The sequence below is a fragment of the Lontra canadensis genome, unplaced genomic scaffold (genome assembly GCF_010015895.1).
Source record: "Lontra canadensis isolate GAN:19392208 unplaced genomic scaffold, GSC_riverotter_1.0 scaffold30, whole genome shotgun sequence".
NCBI lineage: Eukaryota > Metazoa > Chordata > Mammalia > Carnivora > Mustelidae > Lontra > Lontra canadensis.
In genome coordinates this window covers 15,669,644-15,691,742 of record NW_022631024.1, presented here as the reverse complement: position 1 = coordinate 15,691,742, position 22,099 = coordinate 15,669,644, and the positions used below count along the sequence as shown (strand labels likewise).

The 22,099-nt window shown below is 58.6% G+C and overlaps 1 protein-coding gene across 1 annotated transcript in view; it reads right to left on the bottom strand.

Annotated features, from left to right (window-relative positions):
• Window positions 1-22,099, bottom strand: part of ASS1 (argininosuccinate synthase 1) — a 52,116-nt gene that overhangs the window by 18,777 nt on the left and 11,240 nt on the right. The window contains exons 5-11 of the mRNA XM_032866091.1: window positions 20,564-20,752; window positions 14,663-14,719; window positions 12,534-12,608; window positions 9,229-9,299; window positions 8,665-8,695; window positions 3,392-3,482; window positions 492-576 (exon numbers count right to left, since the gene is read on the bottom strand). Coding sequence (XP_032721982.1) covers window positions 492-576; window positions 3,392-3,482; window positions 8,665-8,695; window positions 9,229-9,299; window positions 12,534-12,608; window positions 14,663-14,719; window positions 20,564-20,752 — 599 coding nt within the window. The remainder of the gene's footprint in view (window positions 1-491; window positions 577-3,391; window positions 3,483-8,664; window positions 8,696-9,228; window positions 9,300-12,533; window positions 12,609-14,662; window positions 14,720-20,563; window positions 20,753-22,099) is intronic.

The following is a 22,099-nucleotide window of genomic DNA, read 5'->3' as shown; positions in this document are numbered from 1 at the left end:
GTGTCAGGCACCATCCCGGGGCCCAAGACGCAAAAAAGCCAGGTCACCTGCTTCAACAGCTCACTGGACAGGTGGGAAAACTGAGACCCAGGGAGGGAGAGGACTGCCTGTGTCACACAGAGGGTTGGCTCTGCCCTAGGGCCTTGCGTGGCACCAGCCCTAACCACTGCTGTCTCTCCTGCTGTCTGGGTCTCAGGTCTGGCAGGAAGCTCAGAAGCTCTAGTTGGACCGTCCCTAGGGGTGGCAGACCCTGTGTGTGTGGGGGGGGTTATTAACCTTCCAAGGCTGAAGGCCACCAGAGGCTCCCATCAAACCGGGAGACCCCATGCCTGTGGGCTGCACTGAGGCCGCTTGGCCTTCTCAGTCCCCGAGCCTCAGACCGTGAGCATCAGGCACATTGCGGCCCCCCTCCCCCCGCCCAGTGCCAGTGCTAGCCACGGGGCTGGGGGTGGTTAGCATCCAGGAAGGCCTGGCCGGCCGTGGGCACTCACGCGACTTCATTCAGGTACACGAAGAGCTCCAGGGATGTGCGGTGGGTGGTGCCGTCCTTGACATTGGTCACCTTCACGGGGACCCCTAGGGCGGGAGGAGAGGGCAGTGGGCCAGCGGGCAGGGGCTAGCTGCCTGCCACCCCGCCCTCTCCCTCCACCCGCAACGCCTTAAATGGATCTGACAGATATGGACTCCAAATGACTCCTTGAAAAGCCCTGTGCAGGTTGGGGCCTGCTGGAGGGAGAGAAGGGGCGAGAACGCCCCCCAGAATGAAAGGGAAAATGCAATAAAAACGTGCCCCCCCACCCTTTCCATTCTCTCCGTCCCTTTTGCATTTAGGGGCTGTGAAATTGGAACCAGCCCTGAACTAATTGAATTTCACGCTCCACCATTGTCTTACGCTGGGCACCTTCTGTCCCACCAGCTACCCAGGCCTCCTGGCCGAGGTGCCGCGGAGCTCGTGCTCGTGCGCGCGCCCCCGCTTGCACATGCACGCACGCCCTCGCGGCCCCCTGCCACGCCGTCGGGTGGACCCCAGCACCCCGCAACCAGCCCCCGACCCCGCACCCCAGACCGCCCCAGCCAGCTGATGGCTGGGGTGCAGCGGTGCCCGCTCACGCCGCCGAGGGGTCGGAGGCAGCGGTGAATTCTGAGAAGTCGGGTCTGGGGTGGCAGGAGGGAGGCGGCCGCGCTCGCAGAGGGGAGAGCGGGGCTGAGTCAAGGGGGGTGGCAGGGAGGGGGGCAGTGGGTGGGTTCAGGGTTGACTTTGAATAGCAAGGGGCGCTTTCTTGAGCGGTGTGAAATGAGCAATAAATGTATTAGGGGGCTAACAAGAGAGCTGTAACAGTGACAAAGGAAAGCTGTTCAAAGTTGGCGGATAATCCCCCACCCATCTGCCCAGCTCATTACCATGTAGCCAGCAACCGGGTGCCAATCAGGCCTCAATAGCGGCTTTCGAGTCTTTATTAAGCCAGGCGCCGCTTGCAGGGCCTTCCCTTAAGGCGTGTCACCTCACCATTCTTCACCCCCATTTCCAGGGGTTTTATAACTTGGTTGTAAATTGCTATTAAATGTAAGTCTGCCCAATAATGAACCTTAAGCCCCTCTCGCCACTGCCCGCCTCTCCCCTCTCCCTTTCTCTCCCTCCTGGTCCTATTATAGCCTTCGCAGGGGCGGTGGATGGGGCCTGCCCCAGAGAGGAGCCGACATTGTTGGTGCTGCTGCCGGAGAAAGCCTCTTAGCCTTTAAAATAGTTAATAATTAGATTAAAACTTCAAATAAATTAACTAGAGGGTGAATGGGAGTAGTCGGGGACGGCTCCTCCTGTCTATTTTTTTTTTTTTTTCCAGACGGTCTCCAAATCATTAAAATGGATCACGTTTCTTCTCTGGCTCAGCCCTTGGGGCTGCCCTATTTCTGGAGGAAAGGCTGCCAGAGCCTTGTGTCCGGGAACCCCGCTGCCTCCTGCCCACCTCCCACCCTCACTCAAGCTCCCTGGGGGGGGCCGTCGGAGGTGCCACCGGGGGCCATCCCGCCACCTTCTCCGAGATGATGCCCAGGGATGCCCCATGCCTGCGGACCAGGCCCAGGTCAGACAAAGCGGGCATTCGGGGCTCTAGCTCCAGTCAGGGGCCTCAGCCCACGGACCCTTGGGTCTCCAAGTGGTGTGAAATTCAAGGGCTTGAACGGATGCGGGGAGCCATGGAGATGCCCACTGGTTTGGCCAGTCTCTTGGGAAAGGCCAGAAATAGGCACGTTATTCAAACACGAAAAGACTCCACTTCCCCCGCCCCCCTCACTCCGCACACCGTACTCGACACCCGTGAACATCATTTCCTTGGCCTATTTTAGAGGCAAGTGAGCCCAAGGCCCAGAGGGGCCTCATGGTCACAGCAGGATGAATGAGGGCAGGGATCTGCACCCCCACTTCCCATTCCCCATCCTCGGTCCCTGAGGTCCCCTGGGAGAGGACGAGTCCCCCTCCCTCTGCTCTGTTCCAGCCCAGGCAGCCGGCTTGTGGATGGACTGTCCATCCTCCCTGTCCAGGCTTGGGATGACCTCACACCTTCTCCTGGATCCTCTAGGTCCTGCCTAGCACAGCCTCTTTCAGGAAGCCTCCCTGATTTCTCCAGCTGCCAGGATAAGTCCTCTCCTTGGGTGCCCTGAGACCTCACTCTGAACCTGGTCCTGCCCTTCTCATCACCAGGCACACCTTGCATTCCTCTCCGTCCTCCATGGCAAGAGGTGTGCCTGGTGCCAGGCTCAAGACTGGGCATTCAGGCCAGGCCAGCAAACACATCTTGTTGATAGCAGCAGAGATAAAGAGATCAGGACACCCACCCATGGCCAAAGGGAGCAAAAACACTGGCAGTTTTTGAACTTGGGGTGGAGGGGTGGTTCTACGGTGTAGGACTAGCTGAGGCTTTAGCTGGGGGTCAGAGGGGCTCCTGAGGCAGGCTCTCTAAGACCCACCATTTACTGAGCACCTCTCCTTGGTGCCAGGGCCCAGTACAGGACACATGCCTTACAGACCACATTCTATCCTGTGAAAATGCCAGGCAGCCAGTGTTTTTTTCCCAGTTTACAGAAGAGGACACTGGGGCCCACAAAAGCTGAGTGACTGTCCAAAGTCCCAAAGCAACTGGCAAGTGACCGCTTAGGGACTGGAATGCTCTCACTCCAGACCTGGTGTCCATGAGCCCACGTGATGGGCGGCTGAAGGTGCTTTCCTTTCAAGTCTGGAGGCTTCCATGGACCACGCCGTCTGGGGAAGGGGGTGGTTAGGAGTCCCTGAAGCCCCTGCCTGAGCTCTGGCTTCCAGAAACACAGGAAGGATGCAGTGGGCTCGTGCCCAGGCTCCCAGGCAGAGGGCAAAGAGTCCCGACAGGTGGGTACCTACCTTTCTTGAACTCGATTTCAAGGATGTCAGGGCTGTTGGGGGCTTTGGCGGGGTCCTGGGTCTTTGTGTAGAGGCCCGGAGGTGCTTGGTTCTGACAAAAGACAGAAAGAGTCTGGAGGATGGGGTGTCCGGAGCCAAGCCGTGCCCCGAGGTCCCCGCACACGCTGCACCCCACCTCCCGCAGAGATCTGCACCCCTTCCCCAGAACCAGGGGGTTGTGGCACCTGCCACTGACTGGCACAGACCCGTGGGCCTCCCAGCCCCCAGCCCGAAGCCGGCCCCCACTTGCCAGGGGCCTGGGAAACAAAGGGCTCAAGAAATCAGACAATTTTTCCCCTCAACTTGATCTCATCTTTTTCTTCGACGCCCCCACAGCTGGAGGTAGAATAGCAGTGGAGGAACAAGTCAGGCAAGAAAAGTGTGAGTTTGGAGGAGCGAGGCAGCCGCGGGCCTCCCGGGAGCGGGCGCTCGCTCTCCCAGGCGCGGGGAAATGGGGTTTATTCTGCACTGACCGCAAAGCTAATGACTACGCGTGACCCCAGCAGGTGCTCCGGCGAGCCGAGCCGTCCCCGGGGTCCTCGAGGTTAATACTCACAGGGAGAAAAGAGAAGAGCAAAGCAAAAACCCATTTGAAAACACATCAACCTTTATGTATATTTTTCCTTGGGCGTGTTGGAAAACGGGACTCTCGTCTTGATGCAGCGTGTAGAGGGGGCCACTGGCTGCCTGGGGCTCTCAAAGTCCTTCCCAGCTCCCAAAGCCCAAGGCCCAGGAGCCCCCCGAGCTGTGCTTGGACCCTGGCCACCAAGGAGGTTGGGGAGCACCTCTCGGCCTGACTGCTCTGGTCTCTGCTGTAGGCACATCAGGGCCCAGCTGCTCCCACCTGGGATGCCCTGGGATAGGCCATTCTTTAAATCTTTGCTTTTGAGACCCTATGGACATTCGCTTGTTACTTTCCATCCGTCTGCGACTTCCTTTGGGCTCACAGCAGCCCCGCTGGGTAAGAAGGTCAAGTGCTGTCACCTTATCTATAAGTGAAGAAATACAGGCCGAGGGGGAGGGACTCCCCCCCCCCACTAAGAGTGCGTTCTGTGCAGGCCAGGACCCGGTATAGGGCAGGGAACCCCGAGGCCAGCCGCAAATATGTGCGGGATTTTAGAGCGGTCGAAAACATCCCCCAAGCCAGGAAGTCAAGGTCCCCGGTGGTGGGGCCTTGGCCAAGTTGCTTTACTTCCTTGGGCCTGTTTTCCTCACCTGCAAATGGGGAAAGGATACCTCCCCTTGACTGTCTTACACCTTAAGCATAGTGAGAGTTTTTATAGTTTTTACTGGACATGAGCATTACCTAAGAAAACGCCAGGGAGGACCAGGTGTGAGCCACAGTCTGCTCTGCAGGTGGATGACAGCTGGACCGGACCCCGGGTAGGGCCTCCCAGAAGAGCCCCCGACCCCCGCCAGGAGGCAGGAAGCCTGGTGAGTAGAAGTGCCCTGGGTCCCTCACCTGTAGTCACTTCACTTGCTGGCTCTACGTCCAGGTGACCAGCCACCCTGGCTCCCGCACCCCTAGGCACATCTCGGTCCCAGGCAAGGGCGACGGCTGGGCCTTCTAGCTCTAAGCTGAGCCCAGACAGGGGCCTGTGGCGGACCCGGCGCCTCCCAGCTGTTGTGTGATGTGGGCCCAGCTGCATCCCTTCAGGTTTCCATCTATCCGGTGGGAATAAGGACCCAGAACTGGCCCCAAAGACAGACCCAAAGAGGGAAAGTGTTCTTAGGGACCCTACACCTGAAGCCTCCATGGACCAGGTGAAAAACCAAGGCCAAGAAGTGGCTTGACCACACCATGGTGCCTGCCCCCAGTAGTGTGGAAGCCCCACCGTGTGGGGACTCTGGACTCCCTGTTCAGTGCTCTTTCCATTACCCCCTGCTGTTTCCCAGCCGCTTTAGAAACCTAAGCGCTAAGAAACAGCACCAAGGGCTTTGGTCAGAGACAGCCAGAATCATTAATGATAGGGACAGGGTTCGGGTGCTTTCAGAGAAATGCCGAGCTCCCCCAGGCCCGGCTGGGTCCGCCAAGCACTGGATTCCTCGGGCACAGACAGGCCCGATGACCAACCACCCTTGGCCAAAAGGCAAAGTGAATCAGGGCTTGGGTCTCTGGGTGTCCAACGTGACTCCCAGCCCCTTTCCCTGCCTGCCCGGCGGGGGGTGGGGGGCACACTGCCAGCCCCCAGCCAGGAGGAACTCAAAACAGGGTAGCGGTACCGAGAGCCCCCACACCCCCACCCACAGCTCCTTCCTCCCACCTCCACCTGCCAGCCTGACCTTCTCCCGCCACACTTCTCCAGGAAGCCCCAAACGGATGAGCGGATGAGCGGGCCTGCCCTTGGAAGGAGAGAGGAGGTGGGCAGACCCGCAGGACGGGCGACACGCACTCCACAGTGCAAGTCGGAGGCAGCTGGCGTGGCTTCCAACCCCCTGACAGCGCCGATTAAATAAAATAACTAAATAGAAATAAAGTGACATTTGCTTTGCATTCCGAGGTGGCTGGGCGCCTGCCTTCTTTTTACTCTCCCTCCTAAAAGCCCAGTTCAAATGACAAATAGTTTGTTGCCGAGTATCAATACCCTCTATTTATCCAACCCAGCGGGAGGGATCACTTCCAATGTCATCTGAGGGGGGGCGGTGTTGGGGGGAGGGAAGAGAGGGAAGAAAAAAAGAGAGAGAGAAAGTGGGGGTGGGGGGGAGAGGACGAAAGAAAGCATGAAACAGGGCTGAGAAGGAGAAATTGGAAGCAAATGGCCCATGAACTAAACCATGATGTAGAGGCATGATCGATGCCGCAAATGGTTTATTCATCCGTCAGATATGGCGGCCCGGCAACTGAATGAACTCTTTCACTCGGTGCCGTATGAAGTTAAAGCAAGTAAATTTCTATCTTTCTTCGCATTAGCTGCCTCATTGCCCTTCAATCAGCCCTCACGGAGGCAGAAAATGGCTCCACCATCTGCCTTCAGACCCTCCCTTCGGCAGGTCTCGGGGCTTTTTTTGGAGAGGGGGAGGGGGCACCCGGATCCCTTAAGCCCTGTCTCCCCATGTCCTCCCGAGGGGGCCAGGGCGGTGGGACAGGGGTGCGCAGGAACTCTCTGCCTGGAGGGTAACACAGAGCCCCTAGTGAATGCCTCCTAACTCCAGAGATCCGGAGGACCACGTCCACGGGGGGAGGGGGGGACCCCCGGGATGCAAGGGAGGGTCCTGAGGCTTAGCCTGGGGGGTGCTCCCTGACAAAGGAGGGCAGGCCCAGAAAGCCAGAGCCTGGGTTCCTCAGCCTCACCCCGTGCTTCTCAGTGGGAATGAGGTTTCCTCTCTCTCACACCCAGCCCAGCCTTCCCTGCCCCAGGGGAGGGGTCCTGGGAGGATCTTGGCCCCTTCCTCCAGAAACAATCTGAGCCTGCCTGAGGAGGCAGAGAGGGACCCCTGGCTCTATCCAGAACTGAGGTGGAGAGATAGGCCAAGAGCTTTCTGTGCTGCAGAAGGGAGGGGCTGGGTTGTCCCACTGTGTGCAGGAGGAATCAGAGGCTCAGAGAGGTTGGGTAACTTGCCCAAGAGTGCACAGCAGTAAGTGGAAGCGTCGGGATGCAGACCTGGTTTCTTATCTCAGGGTGACTGATGCATCAACCTTCCCACCTTGCTAGATTGATGGCAGAATCCTTGAAAAGACTCTCTTTGGCACTGACTCATCCAACCATCGCCTTTCTGAGACAGGAGGCCGGAAGGGAAAAACCTGCCCAGGGTCACAGAGCCATCTGGACCCCCAGCCCTGGCCCCAGGGGCCATTTCCCCTCTGGCCGTACCTCTGCTCCCCCAGTCCTGGTGAGAGTGCTACAGGATGTTGGGAGGGGGGTAGAGCGACAGCAGGCCTGTGCGGCCAGTGTGCAGCTTGGCCTCTGTAGGGCTCAGCCTCGCCCGCCCCCCTCGGTGCTGACTGACTGGCTAATGAGGGGTGGCTGGCCTGAGTGTCGTGGGGTCAGCAGAGCATGAACTGGAAAAACCTGTGGCCAGCAGGCAGCAGCCCCATGGGGCCATCAGCCCCCAGGGGGCAAGGGTGCGGGCTCTCTTGAGTGACACGGTTGGGCAGAGTGGAGCATGGGGTGGAGGGGCGGGGGGCAGCGCGGCGTTGGGGGGGCACCGCAGAGGCAGGAAGGCCGGCTCCTGAGATATATGGGGTGAGTCACTTCTCTGGGCCTTGGTTTCTCGGTTTCCTCGCCCATAAGATGAGGGCGCGTACAGCCAGCAGCCAAAGAAAGTAAGCCAAGAAAATGCTATAAACCCAGGCCTCGTCCCAGAATCGGCTGCTCGTAGCTGTTTCACTGTCACCAAAGCTGACTGGGCGGCTGGGTCCCTCCTGGAGCCAACCCAGGACCCCCGGGCCGGGCTCCAGCTCTCCCATCCTCCCCAACACCACCGGGGCATCCTGCCCTCCAGCTGGCCTTCTTGGATCCCCTAGGCCCAGCTGCCCCAGCACACTTCTTCCCAAACGTCAGACAAGCAGCCCACCCCACCCCCAAACCAGCCGCCCTGGGTGTGGGGCTGAGCCAGGGAACAGAGACACATTCCCTCAGGGACAAAGAGATTTTTCTCTTCCCAGGGTGGATTTCGTCCTGCTGGACCCCCACCCCCACCCCATCTCCCACGGTGGCAGGGGGAGATACAAAGGGAAACCCCCCCAGGGACAGAAATCCTAAACTTCAAACAGGGCCGAGGCCCAGCCTGGCCAGTCTACGAGGTTGGGGACAGGGGATCAGGGCGGCCTGCCTGGGGCGGCTGCGGAACACAAACCCAGACAAATGGGTCCTGAGGCTCTAATCGGTGCCACCGGCCCCCCCACCCCCCAACCCTAGTGCAGCAGGAGCAGCCTGAGAGCTGGTAGGCACAGGCTGGGCCCTCCCACAAGTGTCTCATCTGCCTAATTGCTTCTTTATTGTCTTACAATCACACACTCTCTCCATGCTGCCCTGAAATATTTCCTTCCCCTATTCATCCCAGTGGCAATTAGAAAGAGTGTGGTGGGGGGGGTCTCGAAACGCAGCAGCAGCGTGGAGTAGGCAGGCGAGGGGGGGGCTTGGGGGGAGGGTCGGCCCCGGGCCCACACCCGGCCCCCGTGAAATTTCAAATTAGGCTACAATCACATCAGACAGCATCGGCACGGAGTGGAGTCGCTACCACCAAAGACGGGTAGCCCGGTTCACAGGAGACTGCGGGGGTCGGGGGCTTACCTTGGGGTTCTCCAGGATTCCAGCCTCGTAGCTGTAAGGGGGGAGAGGAAGACAGGGGATCAGGTGGGGAGGGGCAGGGAGACACCCTCCCCAACATAAGCTTGGTCTGCCCTTCTTTCTCTGGCAGAACAACTGCAGCTAACCCCGCCCAGAACATTCTGGGGCTCCCACAGTTGGCTGTGGGCGCTGCAGCTTGCAAGAAGGAGCCCGGGGCTTCCCATGGGGAGGTGGGGGGCGCTTCATACATGCTGTTCTCTCTGCTTTAAACACACTCTCCCCCTCGTACTTTGGACAGTCAGTCCCTTCTCATCCTTGAAGTTTTCATCTCAAATGTCACTTCCTTCGAGAAGCCCTCCCTGATACCCCAGCCAAGGGCAGGTGCCTATTATCTACCCCCTGACACCACCCCCACCCGGCCCCAGCCTTGCAGGGAGTGAGCAGCAGCAGCAGGGAGCGCTGGGTGAGGGGCAGGCGGGGACCACTACCAAGGTTACAGGTGCTCTGGGGAGGCAGGTGCTCCCGGATGTGGGGCAGCACAGTGCACAGGTGGGACGTCTCGCTTACCTGATGTGCATGAGGTTCTCGTCCATGCTCCATGGGTTCTTGGGGGTGACCGGGATGGGGATTCCGTGTTGCTGTGGGTGGGAAGTGACACGGGGCCAGTGTGAGGCAGCTTGAAGGTGGCCTGAGAGCCACGCCCAGCTGCCTTGGTTTTCTTATGAGGCTGTGGACATTCCTCAAACTCTGGTCCTCGTGCAGTCGAGACCGGCACCCCTCCATCCCCTTCCCCTCCCCACACCCCTGGCTGCCTGGGGAATGAGCAAGGGCCCCATTACTGGACACGCCCGTGCAGAAACTACAAGGCTGTATCTAAGATATCATGGAGTGGACACTGACCTTGGAGGTTCCTTCCAGAAGATTATCTGAGTCTATAGTTCATGGGCCCTGAAGCACTAGGGTGTGCCAGGCAGTGTCCCAGAGGCTTCCCACTTGCTGACCCTGCCCCTCTGCGACCCCATGAGCTGGGGGGTGGGAAGGGCCCAAACTTCCATCGTAGATCTCAACGGAGGTGCACGCCTGCACAGTACTCAGTATCGCCTGGGGAAAGGGCTTCTAGCTCCTGGCACCTGTTTACGGTACCCGCCTGACACATTCTGGAGCCACTCCTGTCCCCCTGCCTTGCACAATCACCACATGACTCTGCAACCCTTTAAGGAACATCCCAGCTACACCCCCTACCGGCTCTAGCCTCCCCTAGTGGTTCCAATTATGCCTGGCTTCCCAAATGGTTCAATCCATTGTTCAAGGAGAAAACTCATCCCAACCTTGACCCTGGGTCTGAAGGGTGTTGTCGATCACTCCGAAGGCCCACCTCACTCAGCCTTTGGGATTAAGGACAAGGCTGACCCCTTAGCCCCCCTGTGCTGTCCCGGCTTGACACCTGGTTGGAATCCAACATGCACATTACATTCTGCTTTCCCCTCCCCTTTCTTATGGGGCACAAGGCAACTAAGTGGCCCTGCCAGGCCTCCGTAAGGCAGTGAGACCGGACACTTTGCTTCCCAAGCCCCTTTCAGCACCTTGCCCCCCCCACCCCAACCCATGGTCCTAGAACCTGGCCAGTCCCGGTCCCTGTAGCCCCGACCAGCATCACCCCGTCTCTCCTGACGGGGCCACCCATGATCTGCCCTCAGTCCCACCACAGGAGGACTCCAGCCTCCTCCAGGTTTCCTTCGTCACCCACCACCTTAAGATTTCAAAATAAATGAAGCTAAAACCCTCCAGATGCTGTTTTTTTTTTGTTTTTTTTTGTTTTTTTTTTTTTTAAGCTTTACCTGGGGAATTGCTTTAAAAGATAGTCCAAGTCTATTCTGGGATTTGTGTACTCTTCAATTTAAACCACATGCGCAAACAGGGACACCTCATTTAGAGGCTGCTCAATATCGGGGGGGGGCACTCATCCCCCCAGAGTTGCGACCAGGACTTCGGGCAAGAGCTGGAACCCCAGGGCTAGGGGCCCAGAGAGCCAGCAGATGGGTTCCCCGCAGCCTTTTTTTGGGGGCGGGGGCTTGGAAACACTTTTGCCTTCCTTCCCACTGGGCCTCCACTGTCGTGGTGGGAGCAAGGAAAGGAGGAAGGGAGGAAGGAGGGAGGGACAGGTTGGGCAGCTCTCCTCCGCAGCAAGAGACACACACGTACACCAGAAATAGTCCCTTGACCAGAGAGATTTTTGTCCCCGCCTGCACCCCCCCATCAATAAACTCTTACTGCAGTTGAGGACAGAAAACAAAACCACCTTCCCACAAGTACACAGGCAACGGCCCTGCCTTCCAGCCCCCTCCCTCGTACGCTGGCCTTTTAAAAGGAATTAATTACGGTGACGATGCTTATGACAGGATGATGGGGTAGGGAGGAGTGAAGTGAATGTGTGTGTGGCTCTCCTACCGCACCTTTTGGCCTTGGCAACTTGCGGGTCTTGAAAGCAGGGGGTTTTCAAAGTGCCATTGATTTCTGTCTTGGCAGAATCAGCTGTCTGATTCTGCATTTTGGACAAAGCCCGCTTGCTGCTCAGTCATTCTGGGCATTTCCTGGGTGCAGAGACGCGGCCTCCCGGAGTGTGCTCAGGTTCCCCAGAACTCAATGCAGTACCAGCCGTCCAGGGAGGCTCCAAGGCCTTGGACCCCCCACCGCCCCCACCCCGCCAGGGCCCCTCTCCTCACCGTGCTTTCCTGTTCCAAGATTACTGGGGATGGAAGCTCCGTGAAGGGACCTCTCCCCCAAAATCTGGGAAGGAGGGCCCACAACACGCCTGAAATTCATTTTTGCTGGGACAAAACCGGGAGTCGCTTTTGTTTGGGGCTTAACGGAAATGAAGGGCAAGGCACGGGTCACCCCGGCCCTCTCTTGAACCAGGAGTGCCGTCGTGAGAATGGAGATGGGGCGGGGGTTCCAATTCATTATTCTTAAAGATGAACCGGGCTCCATATTCTGTCTCAAGGAGATGAAGGGGGGTGGGAAGCCTCCTCCACCCCGGTTCTCTTAATAGCTCTGCGATTTGACAATTTGTTTGGCAACATATGGGCTTGCTCTTGTAAACTCCCCTCTTAATAATAAAACAACAGATGGTACAGGAGATCTTTCCTCCAAGCCCTCCAGGTCTTAATGGGATGCTGGCGGCCGGGGCCGGGCTGGGTCCCCGCCGCGTCCCCTGCCACGCGGCACCTTGGCTGCTGCAGGAGCTCACAGCGAGCCCCGGTGACTGCTATTTAAAACCCGAGCAATTTTCTGGTGTGTGCACCGAGTTGCTTTTCCCCCGTCTGATTGATTGAGGCTGTTTGTCAAGGGCTGCCATCGAGTCGCTAAAAAGAAAGGGACCCCGGGGAGCGGCTAAGGACCTTTGATGCAAAACTTCTAATATGTTTTATTGCAACTTGTACTTCAAAAGGGCTGGCTCGACAAAAGCCTTTGTCTGCCACGGCCCCTCGGAGCGCCTACCTGTCCCCGGCAAAGAGCCGGGGACAATGAGCAGCCCGGTAATTGCCGGCCGGAGAGCACCTCCCTCACACCTCCCACAGGGGCGGCGGGAGAAGGGGAGGCAGACTGAGGACTCTCCGTGGAGATGCCCAGCCCAGGCAGTGACCGCACCTCTGCGGGGGGCCGGCCCTACGGGAACAGGTGCCACCGAGCGGCAGTGGGCGGGGTCAGCTGAGGCAGAGATTCAGTATCCCTACCCCCCACCACCTCCTACCATCCCCCGAACGGGGATTGGCCCCAGCCTGGAGCGACTGGTCCGGTCAGCCTCTCAAGAGGGCTATGCCCCTAGGGGCAGCAGGCAAGGGCTGGGGGTGTTTGGGGAGACGCAGCCATACCTTTGCATACTCCATCAGATCATTGCGGCCCTGGAACCGGTTGTAGAACTCGGGCATCCTCCAGGGGGCGATGACCTGGGTGTGGGGCAAGGGGTCAGGTGGCGGGAGAGCCCAGATGTTGGCTTCTGTGGGCCCTTGACCGGGCAGAGCCAGCCTCTGTGCTAAGGGGCCTGGGACACCCACTGCTCACCTGGGGTCTCCAGCGAGGATATAGCCCATGTGGGCCGGGCAGAGGTGCCCCACTAGGCAGGGGAAGGACAGGACCGGCTACACTGGGGGTCACCCGGGCTCCGTGGCAGTAAGGCCCTGCGTCCCCTAGTTGGGTCCCTGTCCTTCTGGGCTTCCGTCTCTCTGAGACTTGGGGTTCGACCTTGACAGGCCTCATGTTTCTTGCTGGCAGGGCTAGTACACCCACTCCCATGGCCTGGGGACTCAGGGGGGATGCACAGAGCGGACGCCCCTGCTCCGGGACGGGGGGCCTGGACAACAGACGGTGCTCTCTACCCATTCCTCTTGCTTTCTCTCCCTCTGCTCCCCAGAGCCGCTCCGGGTGAGGAAAGAGGGGGAGTGGGAGCCTGACTGGGGGCACTGAGCTCATTTCACAGGGGCTCCATCAGCCTGGAGGTGGAAAGGCAGGTCCCCAGGAAGAGCCCCCACCCAGCCCTGGGAGCTCCCACAGACCAGCTGCGGCCCTCCGCCTCCCCCCTGGCTTGCCCTCTATGGACAAAGATTCAGAAACAGGACACCTGGCCCCCCAAGCTACTGTGGGAACCTAGAGAGTGGGGGTCAGGAGAAAGCCCCCGTGGCTACCCGTCTGCAGGTGGCCAGCTTGAGGCCACCTCCGAGGACTTCTCAGCTGCCCAGTGTTTGGGGTTCGAAGGGATCACTGAAGTGCCTTAGCCCCAGGCCACTCCCAGCCAGCAAGATGCTGCGGCTGGTTAAAGGGACAGGGAAAGATATTCCACTTAAAAAAGCATGAAAGAAAGAATGAATGAATGAAAGAAAGAAAGAAAGAAAGAAAGAAAGGAAGGAAGGAAGGAAGGGAGGGACCCCCCTCTTCCGCGAGGACCCTGTCAGAGCTTAGAAGGCAAATCTTTTGCAGCCTGAGGTCCAAGTGACCTCTGAGGAGCTTAGACCTAGGCCAGTGTGGCCCAGTCCGGTGGCACAAGCCACCCATGGCCCCTGGGGCCAGCGATGTGGCCGGTGCCACCCGAGATGGGCTGCCACGGATCTCAAAGACTTGGGAAGGGAATGGAACACAGCTCACGAAGGATGTTTTCATCTCCGTGACAGGTTGAATGAGACTATTCAGGTACACAGGGTTCTGTAAAATATGGTATTAAAATGAGGTCACCTGTTGCTTTTTCTCTTTTTTTAATTTTCTTTTTGGTTTGTTTGTTTTAACGGGGCCGCTAGAAAAATCTAAATCACCCATGGGGCTCACATCGGTTACACACTATGGCTCTGAATGCCTGGAGCCTGGCCCAGGGCCTGCACTGAGTGGGCGTCTGGTGCATACCGAAGGAAGGAAGGAAGGAAGGAAGGAAGGAAGGAAGGAAGGAAGGAAGGAAGGGAGGGAGGAAGGGAGGAAGGAAGGAAAGAAGGAGTGGATGGACAGACAGAGGGACACAGGCCCAGGGCCAAGGTCAGGCTGGATGGGCAGGGGCGGTTGATTTCCCCGGATCCTGGTGATTCCCACCCCAGGAAAGGGCTCCAGGATGCTGGGGGTCAGACAGACAGACAGAGCTAGGGCCTTAGCTGGGTGACCCCGACCGGGGTTGAGTGGGCTAGAGCACCCCAGAAACTGGGCAGCAATGCACCCAAAAAGCTAAATCCGGGAACACCAAGGACACTGGCCAGAAGGCGCCACATCTTTCTGTCCCACGCTCTCATCTCCCCAGGCTCCTGGGTGGTACCTCTGGGAGGGGCTGATGGTCAGAGAGAGTGCTGTACCCCTCCGTCTGGCATGAGCCCACAGTCTCTCCACATCAAGACGGGCACCACCCACCCGGAGGATCAGGTGCCCTCTGTCCCTGTCTGTGGAAACTCCCGAACTCCATACCCGGTCCTCCCCCCACGCAGGGACCTTAGCTCCCAGAACCCACCCCAAGGGGAGGGCAGCATCTTACCTTAATCTGAGGGGCCAGTGAGTAGCAGCTGAGCTCAAACCGGACCTGGTCATTTCCCTGGAACACGGAGCAGGGGGTGGTCAGGAGCCATAGCACAGGGGCGGGGGCGAGGGTCTGGGGGTCCAGGAGGCAGGAGCTGCCCCTCACGACTGCTGACCACTGACCGGGGGTGCTGCTCAGGGCAGGCCCACTGCATGGCTCTCACCTCCGACGTCGAAACCCTCCACGGTGCGTACTACTTTTTGAAAAATGACAGTTGGTCTTAGAGGGGAAAGCCCAGCTCCTGACCTCCAGGCAGAGTCAGGACGGGAACACAGGGCTCCCCGGGCGCTCGGGTGTGCGGGACAGGATGCTCGTGGGCCCGGCTCATGCGCCCGGCGGTGACTGCCGCGACTTCTGCGCATGTCGTGCTGTGTGACGTGTGTGTGTACAGCGGGAGGGCATGTGTATGCGGGGGCGTGTGGGCAGGACGGGGACGCAGGCGTTTGGGGATATGGCAAAGCACCCACACGTACCATCGTGTATGCACACACTTCAGGGGGCGTGCGTGTGCCTGAGGCTGGGGGTCTGGTCCCACTGAGATCCCGGTCCTTCCCCAGGCAACCCCCAGCTGCCCACACCTTGGCCTCTTCCTCAAGTTTTCCTCCCCGCCTGGCCTCATCCACCCCAATCCAGAGACGGAGTCTGGGGCTCGGACTCCGCGGTGCTTGCACTCCTCATATCCATAAAACTGGGAAGCCTGTTGCCTCGGCGAGCCTCAGTTTCCCCATCTACAATCGCTGCCACTTGGCGGGGACTGGGTGGAACCAGGGGACCACTGAGGGCCCTTTATCCTCAGCTCTGCTCTGGGAAGCGGAGGTCCCAGCAGAAGGGACTAGTTCAAGGGCCCTCAGCCCCCACCCCCAAGGGCTGCCCAGCCTCTCTGCGCCCACGTCCTCCGCTGTAGAAGGAAGCCTCGTGTGACCCCCTCCCTGGCGCGCAGACGCGAGGGCTGCCAGCGTCCTGCCTGCTTCCCATCAGCTCGGCACCCGGAGGGGGGACTTAAGCTGTGGAAATAACAGAGGGACCTTTCGCCTACTGTGAAAACTGCACGGGCCCAGCGAGGCGGCGGCGGGAATGACATGTTATTTTCCAGAGCCTTGTCAGGCGGCATGGAAACGCAGATCTCAGCCCCTCTCGGCGGAGGAGCCAGGAGCCCGGGGACTGAGGCTGTCCCCCAACCCCACCATCCTGTGCCTCTCGGGGGGTGAGGGGGTGGAGCTGCGCCAAACCCGCCACCCCACTTGCCTGCCGACCCAGCCCTGGCGTGAGCACCCACGAGGCGCTCGCTGTCACTGGGGATAGAGCCACGTGGGGCCAGTGGGGTACTCACCCCGGCTTGCCGATGACAAGAGTGAGGCTCAGAGGAGTGATGTCACCTGCCTGGGGTCACACAGCCAACAGACATTTCTGTCCTAAGACCTCACCTTCAGGTGACCGGTCTGAGCTCCAGACTTAAACTCATTGAGTCCTTACAGCTGAGCAGTCCCCCAGAAGTAGGTTCTATTATTATCCCTGCCTTACAGGTGGGGAAACTGAGGCACAGCCAGGGACATGTGCCCAAGGACCCCATGGCCAGCCCAGTTCCTCTAGCAATGGCAGCTATAACAAAAGGCAGATCCATGTCAGATTGGAAAGCACAGGGTGCTGCATCTCCTGGTGATTTCTCCCCCCACGGCTTCATGTTCCCCTAGTACAATGGCAGCTTGTGCTTCCCTGGACAGGCCTGCTGGGCGGCTGTCTGCCCATTCAGACCCACATGGGGACACCCATCTGTTCCAGAGTCAGAGACCCTCCCAGACGCCAAACAGCCTCCCTTGGTTCAAACTCTGTCCCAGATGAAGAGCGAAGGTGGGTCCAGTTCCCACCGCCCACTGAGCCCCAGGACCCTGTGCGCCAGGGCAGCTCCTGGCTGCTCCCCCGGGGCAGGAGAGCGGGGTAGGGCACCCTCCACACCATGTGTGTCCACGTGCTGATACACGTGCAGGCGTATGCAAGTGTGGGTGCAGTGCCCACAGGGACTGGAGGGGTTGGGGGTGGGGGTGGGGGGCCCGCCCATCTGTTCCTGGCCTAACCATACAGATGGCGCCTTTTACAAAACTGCTCCCCGTACCCCTGCCCAAGTGTGGCTCATATTTCCAGGCCCTTCTTCCCAAACTGGGGGGAGGAGGCCCTGGAAGGGCTACCCCAGCTTCTGTGAGGCTCTCCACGAGGGAGGGAACAGGGTGGGGCGTGTCGGGTGAACCCCAGCTTGAGCTCTGTAGCAGGTGCTGTCTGGCTGGGCCCTGGGAGGGACGCTGCCTCCCACCTCCAGGCCTTTGCAAGGGCTGTTCCTATGGCCTGGGGTGCCCTTCCCCCTTGGTGTCACTGGCTAACTCTTGTTCCCCCGGTGTTCAGCTCCCTGCTGGGTTAGGGCTCCTAAGTTCCTGGGTGCCTCCCAGAGCCCATGCATGGAGGAGGGCCAGTGCTGGATAAATCCTCGGGGAGTGAATGAACACACATGTGAAAGCGACTTCTGGGAGGTTGGACAGGGGCTCCCGAGGCCCTGGCTTCCTCCATCAGCGACTCAGGAGCTGGGAGAGGTTAGGGGCTGAGTTTCCACAAGGCCACAGCCTCAGAACTGGCCGCGCCAGAATCTTCTCCACCTGTGGGGGGAGCCCCTGCCATCTGCTAATGCTCCAGCTTTCTCTGCACTGTGACCCCCTCGCCAAAAACCGCCAAGGGTCCTCTGGTATCTCTCTGGGCTTGCCGGCCTCACCCCCTGGCCTCAGTTCCTCCACCCGGGCCACAAGCCACCCACACTTGCTCCAGACGCTGGCCCCCAGACACCAGGCCATAAGCCACGGCAGGCCACCGGCTCCTCTCCCCGCTACCTTCCTGCCACAAACTTGGCATTTCTCTGGACGCCACCCCGGGCCTGCCTGGTTCTCCCTATTCACACCCCTCAGTTCTAGGAAATTGTCTCCAGAGACTTTGCGGGGGTGGCTTTCCCCGTTTCTGTAAACAGGGGAGACTAAGGCACAGCAGTATGTCTTGCCCAATAATCCCAGGGGAGATAGAGATCCAGGGTAGCACTCCCCTCCCATGGCCTTCCAACCTCTAGTCTTGGAGGCCAAAGAACGTCTGGAGGGGGTGTTCTTTTCAGAACCCGAGTCCTGCAGACCCAGGTAAGACCCTAGGATCCTGGGGGGTGGTGGCCTTTCCAGCTGCTTTTCTCCAGTCAGTAACCCAAGGCCTCAAAGCCAAGCCTCTGGTGCCCTCCTGTGGTCAAACTGAGAAGCGCACACAGCAGCAGGTGGCTACTGGCAGCTTTGGGGAGGCTAGGGTAGGGGTGTGTGCCTCCCAAGACCCCTGACTCTCCCAAACCAGGGCCAGACCCGCCACGTGCACACATTCACTCCACCAGCCCTGAATGCCATCCATTCTCAGACCTGGGGCTAGCACTGGAGGGACTCTTTCCGGCCACAAGCCCTTCCAGAATCCTGATCCGGCCTCCGCTTAAACATCTCCAGGAACAGGGAGCTCACTGCTCAACCCATTTCAATATGGGCAAAGGACATGGCTGGGAAGCTTCTTTATTCCGCACTCACGTCTGTTTTCACTGACCTTCCTCTGTCCGCAGGAGCCCCCAGGACAGATCTGACCCTCAGACGAGTGGGGCAGTCCCCTCCAGTCCGGAATGAACTGAGAAGTTCCTGCACGCCGGCCCTGTGCCGAGCACTTTTGCAATTATCTTGCTCATTGCTCCCAAACTGCTCCAAGAGCTAGTTCCACTTTCCTCCCATTTCAAAGGAAATGAAGACTCGTGGTGGGTGAAGTCACACAGCCCAAAAGCAGGGGACCCACGATCTGAACACAACTGCATGGGCCCTAAGCCCTGAGTCCTGGACCACTGGGTTCCCCTCCACCCTGCCCTACAGCTCTCCAGTGGAAGGCGACACGCACATCCCTGTCCAAAGAGCCTGGCTCTGGCCTCCTTCTCCAAAGGTGCTCACGACTAGGCTGTTGGTGGGCACTAGGGCCATGGGTCTGGGTGAGAAACCTGCCAGTTCCCTTCTTCCCTAGAAGCCCACCATTTGAGTCCAGAACAATCCCAAACACACCACTGGGGAAGTCACCGGGGGCCCCCCATCTGGCCTGGGGCCCCCCTGTGCTCCAAATTGTAGGCCCTCAACATGAAGCCAGCCCTGATGGAGCTGGCTCTGGTTCCATGCTCCCAGGGAGGCCGTAGTTCAAGGGTCCTGGCTCCAAGCCTTTGCACAGACGGATCCCTCTGCCGGGCACACCCGTCTCATCCTGGAGGGCCAATGTCTGTAATCAGCCCTCCTTCCCCTGCCTGCTGCTCCTGCAGCCGCCTTATCACGCATCCCCTCTCCTCTCCCTGAGGGCAGGAGGAGCCCAAGAGTTCCACACCATTGCCAGACCCAGCTCATGTCCAGCCCTTTCTAGAGGCCCAGCAGAATCTTGCTGACCTACGGCCCAACGAATGAATGAACACATGAGCTCTCAGAGACATGAACTGGTGTCACCCTGGTTTGCAAGGCTACCCTCCAGTCACATGTCCTTGGTCCTAATTGAGGCTGCAAGTGTCTTTAAATCCCAATGAGCCAGAGCCTGGGTCAGGTTAGCACGAGGGTGCCGGTAATGTAGTGAGCTCTCCGTCACTGGGAGGCGTGCAGTCTACTGATGGTGGGGTTGTTAGGGAGCCGAGTCCTGGACTGGGCTATTGGCTTGGTGCCAGTGATGTTGAGAGCCCAAGACTACAATCTTCAGAGTAACATTGCCCAAGAGTTGCCAACGTTGGACTCTTGTTTCTGGAGCACGGCCCCCTGTGGGATAGGGCGCTAAGGGCTCTCCTGCCTGGGGTCCCACAGGGCTCTGTCTCAGTCTGCACTGTCCACGTGGGGCCTGGAAGTCGGGGGTGCACCACAGGTGGGTTGTGTCCCCCCTCAGAAGAGAAGTTGAAGCCTCAGCTACCAGTACCTAAGGATGTGGCCTTATTTGGAAATAAGGTCTTTATAGAGGTGACGGAGTTAGGTTGAGGTCACTAGGGTGGGCGCTAATCCCCATATGACTGGGGTTCTTATAAAAAGGGAGGAATTTGGACACAGAACCACACATGCCTGCAGGGCGGAGGAGAGACAATGCACGGGGAGAAGACAGTCATGTGCCTGGAGAACATCAGTGTTGTGTCTACAAGGGCGCAGCCATCGCTATGGAAGTCCAGAGAGGCCCGGAATGACGCCTTCCTAGCCCCCTCAGCGGGAGTGCGGCCCTGCCCACACCCAGGCCCCAGAACCCAGAGAGACGATCCGTTTCGTGGCTGGAGCCGCCCAGGGTGCGGTGCAGGGGCAGAGCCCTCAGTGCAAATGAAGACCAGGATGCCCCCTGCCCCTCCCCAACCCACCCCTGTTTTGCAAATGAAGAATCCGAGGCTGAGGGAAGGGAAGGGCCTCCCCAAGGGCCACACAGCTGGGATCACCCCCTCTTTGCTAACGCGGGTTTCCGACCTTTTCCACTACCATCGTGCGGCAACCTGTGCTGTGTGATCTGGGCGGGCGGGGGACGTCCCTGAGCCTCCATGTGGAGTCTGCACACCGCTCCCACTGTTGGCAGAGCCCGCCCACGGAACCCACAGCTCACAGCCACTTCCACTACCAATACCCGCCCCTACGGATCCTGGTCCTCCTGCTCAGACCCTGCCGGCCGTCTGTCACCACATGCCTGCCTCTCGGGCGTGTGGGGGGTGGTGGGGGTGGTGGGCAAAGCGTGCGACTGCTCAAGGACCATTGACCACTCTGGCTGCCTGAATCCCGTTGGCAGGTTCACCCTGCCCCTCCTCCCCCGCGTCCGCTGCCTCACCTTTCCTGTGGCGCCGTGAGACACATACTTGGCTCCCTCCCGCTGGGCGATCTCCACTTGTTTGCGGGCGATGCAGGGCCTGGCGAGCGAGGTGCCCAGGAGGTAGCGGTCCTCGTACAGTGCACTGGACTGGATGGCGGGCCAGATGAACTCCTCCACAAACTCCTTGCTGACGTCCTCGATGAACACCTGCGGGGAGAGCAGCCCATGGGAGGGAGGCTTGGCAAGGATGGAGCCCAGCCAGAAGACAGAGCCCCAGGGGCCTCCCTAATGCCTGGCAAGAGGTACCTCCATTATTCCTTCAGTATCTGTAGTAGACATCACCAATCAATCCTAGCATATAGTGCTATTACTTCCTTCTTGCACTCATTGCAGACATCACTAATCAATCCTGATTTCCACCTAGCTGAAACTGGATACGGTTCTTTTTTTTTATTTGACAGGCAGAGAGATACAGACAATGAGAGGGATACAAGCACGGGGAGTGGGAGAGGGAGAAGCAGGCTTCCCATTGAGCAGGGAGCTCAATGCCAGGCTCCATCCCACAACCCTGGGATCATGACCTGAGCCAAAGGCAGGCACTTAACAACTGAGCCACCCAGGTGCCCCTGGATGTGATTCTTAAGTCCCTCCCAGCACAGCATTCTGGGCCCCAGGTGGAACCTGTCGTCACCTAAGACCTAGAGCAGTCCAGAGTAGAGAGTTATCCACAAAAGCTCTAAGCCAGGGATGATTCTATCCCCCAGGGGAAGTGTTCCCCAGAAACCATCTGGAGATATTTTTGGTTGTCATAGCAGATGGGCTGGGGGAAAGGGTTTCTGGTGTCTCATGGGTGAAGGCCAGGACACTACTAAACATCCCATGTCGCTCAGGACAGCCACACACACCAACAGAGCCAAGGTCGAGAAGCCCTAATCTAGAGGAATGGCTCTCAAAACGTAGACCTTGGACGTCTCAAGACCCTTTCAGGGAGATGGAGCAAAAAGACTTTTTAGGGCGCCTGGGTGGCTCAGTGGGTTAAAGCCTCTGCCTTCAGCTCAGGTCATGATCCCAGGGTCCTGGGATTGAGCCCCGCATGGGGCTCTCTGCTCAGTGGGGAGCCTGCTTCCTCCTCTCTTTCTGCCTGCCTCTCTGCCTGCTTGTGATCTCTGTCAAATAAATAAATAAAATCTTAAAAAAAAAAAAAAGACTTTTTAGAGTGATCCTAAGGTGTTATTTGCCTTTTTCACCAGGTTGACATTCACCCTGAATTTGCAAAAGCAACGATGGCCACTCAAAACACAAATCAGGGCGGAGACACGGTCGCTGCTTTCCCAAGGTCGCCCCTCCACAGTGAAGATTTCACTTGAGATCTGTCTTGAAGCCGTAAAAAATGACTTTTGTCGAATCCCGAGCACAGAAGGTGAAATACACACAAAACACTTCTGTTGCATTCCAAAGCGAGTTACAAGCTCAACTAGCCACTTTTTTTTTTTTCATAGAACATTGTTTTTACTGGAAAAAATGATAGACAAATTATGGTCTTTCAGACTTGAG